The 12753-nt window shown below is 33.0% G+C and overlaps 3 protein-coding genes across 4 annotated transcripts; 2 read left to right on the top strand and 1 right to left on the bottom strand.

Annotated features, from left to right (window-relative positions):
* Positions 1-4981: 4981 nt before the first annotated feature.
* Positions 4982-7647, top strand: LOC128880973 (zinc finger CCCH-type with G patch domain-containing protein-like). The gene is made up of 9 exons (XM_054131588.1): positions 4982-5302; positions 5414-5626; positions 5713-5793; positions 5861-6001; positions 6144-6286; positions 6362-6540; positions 6623-6901; positions 6986-7165; positions 7248-7647. The coding sequence occupies exons 1-9, from the start codon at positions 5252-5254 to the stop codon at positions 7544-7546; spliced, it is 1566 nt and encodes a 521-aa protein (XP_053987563.1). The 5' UTR covers positions 4982-5251; the 3' UTR covers positions 7547-7647.
* Positions 7648-7743: 96 nt separating this feature from the next.
* LOC128880974 (box C/D snoRNA protein 1-like) lies at positions 7744-9726 on the top strand. Of its 2 annotated transcripts, XM_054131590.1 has the most exons (8): positions 7744-7901; positions 8019-8200; positions 8300-8391; positions 8459-8637; positions 8706-8903; positions 8980-9104; positions 9181-9443; positions 9680-9726. In XM_054131590.1, exons 1-7 carry the CDS (start codon positions 7825-7827, stop codon positions 9417-9419), a joined length of 1092 nt encoding a protein of 363 aa, XP_053987565.1. In that variant the 5' UTR covers positions 7744-7824; the 3' UTR covers positions 9420-9443; positions 9680-9726. The 2 variants fall into 2 exon arrangements, with proteins under 2 accessions (XP_053987565.1, XP_053987564.1); XM_054131589.1 differs by having other exon boundaries at positions 9181-9726.
* Positions 9727-9842: 116 nt separating this feature from the next.
* On the bottom strand, positions 9843-11538 carry LOC128880975 (vesicle-trafficking protein SEC22b-B). The gene is made up of 5 exons (XM_054131592.1): positions 11291-11538; positions 10829-10938; positions 10611-10771; positions 10378-10524; positions 9843-10300 (listed from the first exon to the last, which is right to left on the bottom strand). The coding sequence occupies exons 1-5, from the start codon at positions 11363-11365 to the stop codon at positions 10152-10154; spliced, it is 642 nt and encodes a 213-aa protein (XP_053987567.1). The 5' UTR covers positions 11366-11538; the 3' UTR covers positions 9843-10151.
* Between the last annotated feature and the right edge of the window lie 1215 nt (positions 11539-12753).

The raw sequence follows: 12753 nt of genomic DNA, 5'->3' as shown, positions 1-12753 counted from the left end.
CGTAAACTGCAACTCTGTAAGTTAAAGCGCACTCAAGAAAATAGAACAAAACAAAATTTTTGATAGCCCCGCACTTTTCGAAGTTTTTCTTTTTTGTGCCGTATTGTGCTATATTTGTGCCGAATTGTGCCATAAATAAGAGATCGATAACATCAATAACAATTATGTGAAGAAATATAACCAAAATTATACTAGCCCCGCGCTTTTGTCGAAACAACATTTTTTTTTTCTATAGAAAGATGCGTACTAACTTGTGCTACATTGTGCCATTGATAGAAACTCGTTATCTCATTTTGCAGATAAAAAATGTTGAATCTTAAGGAATAAAAAATGTAATATTCGCACAATTTGCGAACGGCGACAGATAATCGAATTTTGCAAGTTGTTGCTAAATTGTGCTACTTGCGATACACGAGATTAGCTCGAGGGTCAACAAAAATTAACAAAAACAGGTGGAGGTGATTAAAAATTTGGATATTTCCGAATTTTCTTTGATTGTGCCGGATTGTGCTAGACTGGCACAACGACTTTTCCTAATTACAAAATCTCGCCTGATCGGCAGATTTCGCAGCGTTGGCAAAGCTAGGAATCAGACGTTAGGAAATGTGTGTGAAGTTAGTTAGAAGCCCCGCACTTTTCGAATTTTGCCAACGCTGCGAAATCTGGCGATGTGGCGAGATTTTGTAATTAGGAAAAGTTGTTGTCCTAGTCTAGCACAATCCGGCACAATCAAAGAAAATTCGGAAATATCCAAATTTTTAATCACCTCCACCTGTTTTTGTTAATTTTTGTTGACCCTCGAGCTAATCTCGTGTATCGCAAGTAGCACAATTTAGCAACAACTTGCAAAATTCAATTATCTGTCGCCGTTCGCAAATTGTGCGAATATTACATTTTTTATTCCTTAAGATTCAACATTTTTTATCTGCAAAATGAGATAACGAGTTTCTATCAATGGCACAATGTAGCACAAGTTAGTACGCATCTTTCTATAGAAAAAAAAAATGTTGTTTCGACAAAAGCGCGGGACTAGTATAGTTTTGATTTTATTTCTTTTCTTAATTGTTATTGATGTTATCGATCTCTTATTTACGGCACAATACGGCACAAACGTAACGCAATGTAGCACAATTTAAAAAAATCAAAAATTCGAAAAGTGCGGAGCTAACTTCACGCACATTGTATAATCGGGTTGGTGTGTTAGATCATCGACAATCGTTTCACCGACAATGTTTACATCGACACTTATTTCACCGACACGTAATTACTTGTAATTTCACCGACAATATTACTTGTCCATAGTTAATTTTCGTTTAATTTGTACAGTTTACGTTCATTGTTCATTCATCGTGTATTTACTTTGTTTACAGAAAAGTAAAAAGTAATTCTATTTACTTTAATTATTCACCTATACTAACGTATATTTGTTACATTCTTATGTATTCATTAACCATGTACGATAATTAATAAAGTTCAAGAGCATAAATGAAACATCATAATATTCCTCTATTGCCATCCCTATTTCCCACACAAAGGAATGAGTAAAACTATTAAAAAAGTTATTGTTAAGACTGATCATATATGTATATATATATATATTAAAAATCGGTGTCGGTGAAATCCGCGACGGAAACAATGTCGGTGAATTGATCGTGTCAGTGAAATCAGTTATGATGTAAACATTGTCGATGAAACGATTGTCGGTGATCTGACACCAACCCGCCGTGGCTGTGACCCTTCTTTTTCCGGAAAATTTGGAAAAAGAAGGGCCACAGCCACGGCACCTATGGGTCGCGAGAAGATGATAGCTACCATAGCTCCGACTTAATGGCCTGTTTACTTGCAAATTGTAGTATCGCTAAAGGGCAGCAAACAATTCACAACTCGTTTTAACTTCCACATTTCAATTTCAAGAAGCTACGTGTCCCTCCAGCGAGCCTCGCATTTACATAATTGTCTCTTGCTCTCTTTCGCGTTCCTGAAATCACGCGCCTCTTTCGAATCCATGCTTCTTCCTCACCTTCGCGATTTTCTATCTTACATGTTACCTTACCATTCTTCTCACTCGTTTCGAACGATATTTCCACAGGATTTCCAGATTCCAATTTTTTTTTTATATTTATCGTTACAGATCTAACAACGACCTCGCCTATCGTCGACTAAACGTTTTATAGTTACTTTTGTTAGCAGAACGATAGGGGACTAAACTTTGCGAACTGCGAGCAGGTGAAGTTACACATTTTTCGCTTCGATCGCTAAACTCTACCTATACTTAAATCAGAGATGGGCAAAACCCTAGGCTTCGAATAAATCTGAAGTTTGTCGATATGTTTGTCTCGTTTCTTCTTTTGAACATTTTCCAAAGAAGGAAACGAGACAAACAAATCGACAAACTTTAGATTTATTCGAAGCCTAGGGTTTTGCCCATCACTTATTTAAATTTACTTTATTTATTTAGTCAAGTGCGAAGCTGGATTTACTTGACTTCCGCTATAACATTGTTTCAGTTCTCATACAAATTACAAATGTATTTCAACAAAATATACTAATACTGATTTTAATACTAGTGGAACCCTCAGGGGCTGTAGCGTTGTTTGTAGCTACAGAACGGGCTTAGCAATCCCGAGGTACCCGAGCTAGAGAGGGGTACCTCTGCAAAACAATGCAGGAGTCATGTAAGACGATGATAAAAAGAATGGAAATAAGCTAGTAATAAGCTAATAAGTAAGCAGTAGTGCAATAACTTTGTATAATAAGTTACGCACTTTAAATAAATGAACTGTGGCGACCTCTACTTCCACGCGACTCAAAGAAAAGCGTGAAGCTTTTCGATAAAGACGTTTTCCACCGGATGGCGGGAAAAATCCAGGAAACGGCTAACGCCACCTTTTCCCAGCTTTCTCTTCTTCCGAAAAGCGAAGGAAAAAGTCAGTTGGTGGATAGCGCTTGTAAAAGAGAACATCAAAGAGAGTAAAAGAGATAGAGTCGTTTTCTTATAAAAATCTTAGAAAGAAGTGTATATAGTTTTTTCTGTATATATTAGCGTATAGTTTTCTGTATATAATAAAATAGTATAGCCGTGTAAAAACCGTATAAATAATATACACACGTACAAAAAAAAAATAGGGAACACTTTATAAACCCTAAAAATTAGGCTATATTCCAATAGCTGTAAGTCGGTGAAAAATCATCGTAGAAATAAAATTAAAAAAGCGTTTTAAAGCTTGAAGTTTCAACTTTAATGTGCTATTATGCGATTTTTAAATTTCTATTGTTTTTTTGTTTTGTGTTTTAAAAAATAACACGTCATTTTGTTCCTTAAAATTACATATTTTTAACAACTCAAAAGTAAATGAAAAAATTTTATTTCGAAATGTTCAAGTCAAATTGTGTAAACTACAATATATTACCTATAAAATGCTTTTTTAGAAACCTTTCTACGAATTTTTTTGACTGATTTGGACGATTTTGAAAGTTAACAAAAGTTGTTTTTAGAGAATAAAAGGGTTAACTTTCAAAATCGTGCAAATCAGTCAAAAAAAAAAAAAAAAAATCGTAGAAAGGTTTTTAAAAAAGCATCTTGTAGGTAATATGTTGTAGTTTCTAGAACTTGAGTTAAATTTTTCGAGAAAATTTTTTTTATTAAACTGCACAGTATTACAGATTCGTCACTTATGCGCAAAACAATGCATTCTTTTTTACAGCACAGAACATGGAAGACAAAAACATTTGTTTAAACCATCAATATTACGTTAAAGTTGATATTTCAAACTTTAATATGCTCTTTCGTTTTTTTGTCTACGATGATTTTTCACCTAGTGTCGATACTTTCTGTAAGAAATGGGCATTTTTGTTCAAAGTCGTATAAATCAGTCAGAAAAAATCATAGGACAATTTCTAAAAAAGCATTTTATAGATAACATATTTTAGTTTACGCAATTTGCGTTGAAGTTTTCGAAATAAAATTTTTTCATTGACTTTTGAGTTGTTAAAGATACGTAATTTTAAGGAATAAAATGACGTTATTTTTTAAAACACAAAACAAAAAAACAATAGAAATTTAAAAATCGCATAATAGCACATTAAAGTTGAAACTTCAAGCTTTAAAACGCTTTTTTAATTTTATTTCTACGATGATTTTTCACCGACTTACAGCTATTGGAATATAGCCTAATTTTTAAGGTTTATAAAGTGTTCCCTATTTTTTTTTTGTACGAGTGTATATATATATCCTTCCGCGCCTTCTAAATACACTCCCGCCTAAAGCTTATAAAATAAAACTCGATACAAATCAATTAAAACAGCCACAGAATGAATACTAGTGGCGTCACCGGTGAGAAAACGACCAAGTTTGTCGCGAAATAGTTGCACTTTTTACTAATAAATGGCACCACCAAGTCTAAATACCGACATAGGTTAATGGACTCGTATTGTATTATCTTGTATCGGTATTTGGACTTTGTGGCGGCATCAACCGGTAAAAAGGGCAACTATTTTACCACAAACTGGAGTGTTTCTCCATCGATGGCGCCACTCTTACTAAAATTGTAGGGATACTGCATAAAAGAATTATAAATACTAACTAACACCGAACATGAACAATGATAACAATTTATTTAAACGATAACATTAAAAACAAGATTAACAAATTGAATGAAAGAGCTGGTTGGAAAACACGTTTAAATTCTACGATGGATGCTAAGGGAATGTTTAAAATAATTGCAATAAAAAAAAATTTTAAGTCGGCTATGTTGAAACGTAATTGCCAATTATAAATAAACGTGTCGATAATCTGTGTAACCCCACAAAATCGGTGATGGGCAAAACCCTACGCTTCGAATAAATCTGAAGTTTGCCGACATGTTTGTCTCGTTTCCTCTTTTCAACATTTTCCAAAGAAGGAAACGAGGCAAACACATCGGCAAACTTCAGATTTATTCGAAGCCTAGGGTTTTCCCCATCTCTGAACTAAAATCAGTAAGAGTATAGTTCGATGTCACTGCTGCTTGCTTCGCTTTGGTACTTTCCAGTTTCCAGTACTTTACTTTCACCTTCGTTTCATTTGGTTTCGGTACAGTTTCGGTACTATACCATATACCAATATACCTGACTATACCTGAACAATACCTGAATGGTAACTGTCAAACTCACATTCAGTCAGATTTGGTCAAATTCAAATTTGTTTGACGTGCAAATCGGTGCAAGTTGTCAGTTCACAAAGACTTCCTAGTTGTTACTCTTTATCGTAAACATGACAGACCCGGAAAGTTTAAGGAAAGCGATCGTGCAATACGAACAACAGGTATGAACTGGTATGATGGAACGATCGTTTTTACGACGAAACGATATAATCTAACGATTAATAATTATTATTTAACGTATATATACTTTATCCACTTATTCGCAACGTTAGCTGGAGCAAGTTCAGGCAACCTTATCCGCGACAGCATCACGGGCTGACAGAGACAATTTGTTAAGCTTGAAGTCAGATATACAAGAACTAATTAATCTGACAAAAGAAAACTTGCGTAGCGTCGAAACGGCTGATATAGGAAACAAGTTAAAGTTGGAAAATTTAAACGACGAGGATGACGATCCGCTAGCAAAGGAATATGCCTTGTTTAAGGTGATTCTTTTAACTAACAATGTACAAACGTGTACAATTAAACGGAAAAAAAGCTCCTTATATTGTTTTTGTTGTAAATTGGTCAGACCGAATTGGAGGAGGTCTCCGACGACTCTGAAAATAGTAAGCAGAACGAACAAGTCAACGGAGCTTCGAACGATATAGAAGTCAGTACGCAAGTATTCTGTACGGCATTGCAATGACACAATTATACGGTGCAAGTTCATCTTATAGGAAGAATTGAGGCAGCTCGAAGGCATGAAATGTAGAGCCCCGCATGGTACCAGTTGGGGTGGTGTCGGTTTCCATAACGCTATGATATGCTCGGTTTATCGGAACGATCTTACAGAAATAAAAAATATGCAAGACATAAAGGTAAAATTAATATCGTTAATGGAATTAAACGCGTTTAGTTTACGGTAACAATTTCGATTTATCCTTCGAGAAAGACTCTCGAAATCTCGATAACTTTTGTCGTTTTCGTATATTTCTCAAGTACAGTCTAACTGTTGTTCAGGTCAGAGTATTTTTCTTAAATCCAACGCACAAAGAAATGCTTCCGTGCCCTTACTATTTGGATGGAAAATGTAAATTTTCTGATGAGGATTGCAGATTTTCGCATGGCGAACTAGTACCATTATCTAGCATACAGGAATATAGGTAAACGAATATTGTTGTTTATTAATCGAAATCTAGATACGAATCGACAAGTATATATACAGCCTTTATTTGTAGAGAACCTGATTTTATAAGTATAAAAATGGGCAGTAGAGTACTGGCAAAGCAGAAGAATGAGTTATGGCACAGATGCGTCGTATTAAAATTACCAGATAAAGATGGAGATGTTTTTCGAATAAAGTTTGAAGCAAGCGGTAATATCGCCGAAACTTGTTTACAAGACATTTTGCCTCTCGGTTAGTACTCTCTTAAATAATCATGCATTTAAGCTTAATCTTTCATCTTTCGCGATTTATTTCACGGAGGCAACTACCGTAGACGATGCAGACTTGGAAATGTCAGACACGTCTGAAGATACGGATGGCGAAGATAGCGAAACTGATTCGCCAGGTTATTCTGAAAAGGAAGTAATTTACAAATCTTTCCTTACTTTGGAAAGTAATGCACCGTTAGGAAATTGGGAGAAACACACGCGTGGTATAGCAAGTAAATTAATGGCTCGCATGGGATACGTAGCTGGTACCGGTCTTGGAAAACATTCCGATGGCAGAATAGAACCAGTCGAAGCAACCGTGTTACCTGCTGGTAAATCTTTAGGTACGTTAACTGCTTCCTATTTTTTTTTTATTTTGTTCTACTATCAATACAATAGTATTTCAAGTGAAAAGTATCGATTCTTAGATCACTGTATGGAGTTGCGAGAAAATGCGGGTGGAGATAAAAATCTATTTTCCGTGGAACATAGAATGCGGAAGCAACAGCAAAAATTAGAACGACAAAGGGAAAGGCAATATCAAAGAGCGAAACAACAAGAAGAAAAAAATATATTTAATTTCATAAATGCAACCTTGGGTGACAAATGTACGTCTAAAAACGATCGTTCGCATCGTATACATTGTATATTCGAGCTGCGATTATTAAACGTTTAAATTCGTCCTTATAGCCAAAACTGATACGCAAACGAGTACCTCGAAAAGTAAGAACTACCTTAAAACGGAATCCAACCGACAGTTAAATGTAGCAAGCTTACAAATTGGAGAAAATATTTTAAGGCTGGAGAGAGAATCTTCAAAGTTAAAAGAATCGTTAACGAGGCACGCAAAGGGTAGCGTTCACTACAATAACATTGTAATGAAATACAACGAGAAGCAGAAAGAAATTGTTGATTTGAGGGCATCTGAAAAAAATATAGTTGCCGAACAAAATCAACGAAAAAATAAAGCAAAGCTCTCTATATTTTGATATCCATTTCACTTTTCTAAAGTCAATTATAATACTTACCGACATTACTTACCGATGTGTATATAAAAGAATAGTAAATAAAGAAACTTTAAAATTTGAAATTGTTAGTAGAAATTCTCAAAATATACTTAGTAAATAACATCGTAAAATAGAAATAACTAATAACATCTTAAACCCCTACTTAACCATCCTTTTATTATTCTGAAAGTTGATACGTTGTAATGAATTTATCATTATTTCATAAATTTGATTACAAAATTTAATACGAACTTTGATTTATGAACCCACGTGAGATCATCAGTGGGATCAGTGGGATTTGTTGGGATTATTTAAAAATGGCGACATCCAGTTGTAGGTATGATCATAACAATTCAAACTTTCAATATTTTCTCGGAATTACATATAAGTTATTTCTATTCCAACTTTCCAATGTCGGCAAATAAACTTGTAAATAAAGTAAGATTGTTTGCAGAATCGAAGATTGCGAAGTGTGCGGTGCAAGTAAAGCAAAATACACGTGTCCAAAATGTGAGGTTAGGACTTGCTGTCTTCAGTGTGTAAATATTCACAAAAAAGAATTGGAATGCAGTGGTATCCGAGACAAAACAAAATTTGTATCGTTAAAATCATTTACCGACTTGGATGTCTTAAGTGGTGAGTTATATGTTGTATTGGTATGTTAGTTAATATAGCTATCGTAGCTACTACTTCATTTTAATATATATTCGAGGTAAATTATTTACTATGTAATAGATTATAGACTTCTCGAGGAAGTTAGCAGATCAGTTGAACAGTTGAAAAGAGATCCATCGAAAAGATATACGCGTCAAAATATATTACCACTGGTTAGTAATAATTTTTATCTATTTTTAAAACATATATTTTGTAATTTAATAAATGCTATCTTTACAGCATTTGAGCAAACTCAGATCAGCTGCATTTAAAAGCAAAGTTAGTTTAGAATTCATGCCACAAAATTTTTATAGACACAAGAATAATACAACATTTTTAAATTGGAAAACTAACGAGTTATATTGGAGAATAGAATGGATATTTCCACAAGCGGAATATACAAAGTGGACTACGGAAAGGTATTTTATATCTATACAATAAACATTTTACAATAAATTTCATCAACGATATACTATAATAATTACAGGGCACTAGATACTACAAGATTATCGATTCTCATAGAAGAAATTTTGGATCCTATTAAATCGTTAAGAAATTCTAACGATATAGAAGATTTAAATTTAAAAATGTGTTTAAACAATAGATTACAGTTTTATCAAGCGGCAGGCTTATCAGGGATAAAAGTTCTTCTAAAGGCAGAAAAAATTCGTCGGTCAGAATCGAGGTAAGGAAATTTAACGTCAATTTTTTGTGATCAATTGCGAAATGCAAAATATTAAATAGCGTGTTGTATTTATTAGGTTTTACGAGTTAGATATTACGCTTACTTTGAAAGAAAATTTAGAAAATAAAACTATCATTGAATTCCCAACGATATACGTTATCCCGAAGGATCACTCGGATATGTATGAAATTATAGATACCGGTATGCGACTTATTTATATATTAATACATTAGTACTATTTTTATTACTTTACGTGATAAATTGAACGATACTTTAGATAACGAAGATACGGAGCATTCGGAAAGTAAATGTAACAACGAAGATATACCGAGAAAGAAGAAACGAAAATATAATCAATCCAATACAAAAATAAAGAAACCTTCAACTGTAAACTATTTTTTTAACTCTGAATTATCGGAATCTGACGAAGAGAAAATAAGTGATAATCGACAAACTAAACATTCATCTAATTTTAACATACCAGAGTACGATGAATTAGTTAGAATGGAACGTTAAGGATACGCGCGGACAAATTTATAGGTAAATAATCCAATTTATGTATAAATTCAATTTTTATTGTAAATATAATACCTCGATAGGCTGATACAACTGAATTACGTACAAATACAATAACATTAATGTCATCACAAAGTCAACTATAACACATTTTCATCGGTTCCCTTCCCAGAATATAAATATATAATCGTTTATACTTTATAGAATATTAAGATTCCAGGAATAAATATAATAATTTAATAAATTTCTTTCAACTACAGATCGCTAAGGACTTAATAAATTATACAACCCCGTATAAAAGAAAAAATATGTATATGTATACACGTGCGTGTGTGTATATGTATAATAATAAACCTAATACAGCCCAGAGTAGGAATGAGATGGTGATACCGATTTTCATTGCTTAAAAGTAAAATAATAAAAGTGGCTGTACATATTGTCTTTTATTTTAATAAAATTGTTAGCATTGGTTTTTATTAAACAGAAACAAAGATGATTGTACGTTATATTAATCGCGTAAATAATAAAATACTTATCGCAAGGGTAGTTTTTCGTTGGACGCAACTTATGTACAGCGTTTTCGAACTTAATTAAATTCAAAATCTAAACACGTTGCGTACTCGCTGAAAATAACAATACAATTGCTAATCTTGAAGGAGAAAGAAACAAAATGATTAAAAACATTAGTGGTTTTTACACGGCGATAACAAATTTGTCAAAGAGTTTGAACAACTAAAGAATAAAGAAATACAGCAGGAAGACCAAAAATGCAACCAGCCCAGCCACAGCCTTTACATACATCGATTTGCTATTTAAATGGGCTGCATTTTTTTTATATTTCTGCGATAACATGGACAGATTTTGCGTTTTTGTATCTAATTCTGAAAACAGAACGTATATTTCATTATAGATAGTTTGTATAAAAAACGTTTCGTTTAAATACAAACTATGTTATTACCTGACAGAACTGTACCCCTTTGTAAGACATCGTCGATATTTTGAACCATAATTCTTTGTACATCCTGTAACTGACTGTTAAGTGCATTCATATTTCTTCTAGACCTACCATCTAAGAAGACTTTCTTTGCTTTTTGAATATACGTATCTAAAAAAGTAACAAGTAGAATGTCTTTTATACGATACTTGACGCGTACAGAATTTAAGAATTTAAACTAATTTTGTCGTACATACTGAATTCGATAAAACTATAAGGCCTGGTAACCGTATTGACGCGTCTGCCGTACAAAGAATGAAATTCTTGCGCGATGTCTTCGAGATAACTATAAGCCACGCGTTTACTGTAATTCTTTTCGCATAGTACCAAGTAACATACTTCATTTTCGATTAGGTAACTGCAAATTCAGAGGGTTAATAGTTTGCAGTATTACAGCTAGTGAAATGAAACTTACTGGAATAAATACGGGCCAGTCTCTATTGTGCACCTAGCTGGCGACTGAGGACCTAATTTTCTAAATAACATCTTTGCTTGATTCTGGTATTCTAAAATGCTTCTTCCGCTCTGAAAATAAATAATAAAATACTTGTAATAAGTAATTGTTAAACTATCAAATTGCGTAATGTAAATGACAGAAAATATTCGTAATACTGTTATTTTATTTATGTAAAGTAAATGGTACACTATCAAAGGAAATGGGAAATAAGTATAAATATCAGAGGAAAATGAGTAGTCATTTTTAATGACATAAACTCAACGCAGTCGCATAGTTGGATAAAAAATAGTAGTGTACTTGTACAACGAGACAAATATCGTCACGCTTGGTGATGCGTAAATTAATCGGAGAAATAATGGTCTAAAAAATAATGGAACTTGATCAAAAAAAATTGACGTTTCATCATAACAGATTTCTAACCTGTTCGTCTTCTTGCATGGTCGCCGCTAATGGCAAACCATCTGCTATCCTCGCAATCATCGTTAACAACACCATTTTTCCAAAAATCAATTAAATTTTTTGTTAAGTCTACTGAAAAAACTGTTACAAAACTTTCCGAAACGGTCGAAACTTTACCAGCTGAAATCCATTTACGCGAAACTGGCCACGGTGTGTGGTGCGGCCAATTCGTTAAACGTCCACTCTTGGTATACCACGTCACGTCACCGTCAGTCGCTTACGCTTCGCTGTCTCTGACTCTGTGTATTATGATTTATGATTATGGAATTGTGTGTATACTGCAGAAACCGAGCACATGGAAAGTTTCAACTTTCCTGCTATTTTCACCTTGTAAATTATTCGTTTTTCTTCGTACAGAAGAAATCCACGTTATCGCAGTACGTGTTTTACATGCAATAAATAAAAAAAACTACAACAGAATAGGGAAAAATAAATATGTTTCGGATATCAGTCGTCTACTTTATCCTAAAAAGATAGAAATTTCTTTGATAGAAAACTTTGTCAAACTCCTCCGCAAATTATTGCGAAACTAAATGTTTCATTCTTTGAGTTTATGGATACTAGAGATCCCTACATCACGTGTAATCGAAATACCCGGGTACACGGGTATCGAAATACGCCGACACCCGGATATCTAAATACACGGGTACTCGAATTATACGGATACAATATCCAATTATTTTTATATACAAACTTTTATGTAACAAAGCTATTACTCTAAAATAATGATCCTTATTAATTTTGAAAAAATTGATATGCAGTAAAATAAATAAATAAAAAGAATATAAACATAAGAAGAATAAATATAACAAAATAAATTTTTTAGTGTAATTTATGAAACTTTATTTACTAGTTAAAATAAATATTCAAGTCACGGGTGAGAATAGATAATTTGATGTACGCGTACTCGTGTATTTCGATGCACGTGTACGTACCTAGGTATCCGTGTATTAAAAATACCAGTGTTCTTAATCATTTAATACACGGTACACGTGTTCCGTGTGGTAGAAAAACCATGTAGAAAATCTTCATACACCGATCAATTTCCATAAAAATTATTTAAAATTATAATTTATTAACTTATTTTTTATAAACAATGACATTCTACATATTTCTCGGAAATTCTAGAATAGATAGATTACAAAAAAATAGCTATTTATGTAAGTTGCGAAATTAACAAGAAAAAAACAATTAATCGATAGAAATATTGAAGTAATAAGTATTCGCGCAACTGTTGAATTTTTAAAACTTCATTAAAAGAAAAAAAGAAATTTACATTACTTTACAAGTATATAATACTTCCTTCGTGTACGCAAAGATTAGTTATTTTGTATAAGTGAGTAGTATTATAAGTATTATACTATATACTATATGCTATAAGTAAATAGGTATTCGTACAAGTGTTAAATTTTTAAAATTGCATT

This window comes from Hylaeus volcanicus, chromosome 8 (genome assembly GCF_026283585.1).
Source record: "Hylaeus volcanicus isolate JK05 chromosome 8, UHH_iyHylVolc1.0_haploid, whole genome shotgun sequence".
NCBI classification, from domain to species: Eukaryota; Metazoa; Arthropoda; class Insecta; order Hymenoptera; family Colletidae; genus Hylaeus; species Hylaeus volcanicus.
Note: the sequence above shows the minus strand (reverse complement) of the source record. Positions and strands in the feature narration are given on the sequence as shown.

Excerpts from the sequence above, each read along its gene's own strand:
- LOC128880973 (XM_054131588.1), top strand. The coding sequence starts at position 5,252 with ATGACAGACCCGGAAAGTTTAAGGAAAGCGATCGTGCAATACGAACAA. Across the intron at positions 5,794-5,860 it reads GAGCTTCGAACGATATAGAA|GAAGAATTGAGGCAGCTCGA; the intron begins GTCAGTACGCAA and ends TTCATCTTATAG. Across the intron at positions 7,166-7,247 it reads TGCAACCTTGGGTGACAAAT|CCAAAACTGATACGCAAACG; the intron begins GTACGTCTAAAA and ends TCGTCCTTATAG.
- LOC128880974 (XM_054131590.1), top strand. The coding sequence starts at position 7,825 with ATGAACCCACGTGAGATCATCAGTGGGATCAGTGGGATTTGTTGGGAT. Across the intron at positions 8,392-8,458 it reads GTCAAAATATATTACCACTG|CATTTGAGCAAACTCAGATC; the intron begins GTTAGTAATAAT and ends CTATCTTTACAG. Across the intron at positions 8,638-8,705 it reads ACAAAGTGGACTACGGAAAG|GGCACTAGATACTACAAGAT; the intron begins GTATTTTATATC and ends TAATAATTACAG.
- LOC128880975 (XM_054131592.1), bottom strand. The coding sequence starts at position 11,365 with ATGGTGTTGTTAACGATGATTGCGAGGATAGCAGATGGTTTGCCATTA. Across the intron at positions 10,939-11,290 it reads CCATGCAAGAAGACGAACAG|AGCGGAAGAAGCATTTTAGA; the intron begins GTTAGAAATCTG and ends ATTTATTTTCAG. Across the intron at positions 10,301-10,377 it reads AAGGGGTACAGTTCTGTCAG|AATTAGATACAAAAACGCAA; the intron begins GTAATAACATAG and ends TTCTGTTTTCAG.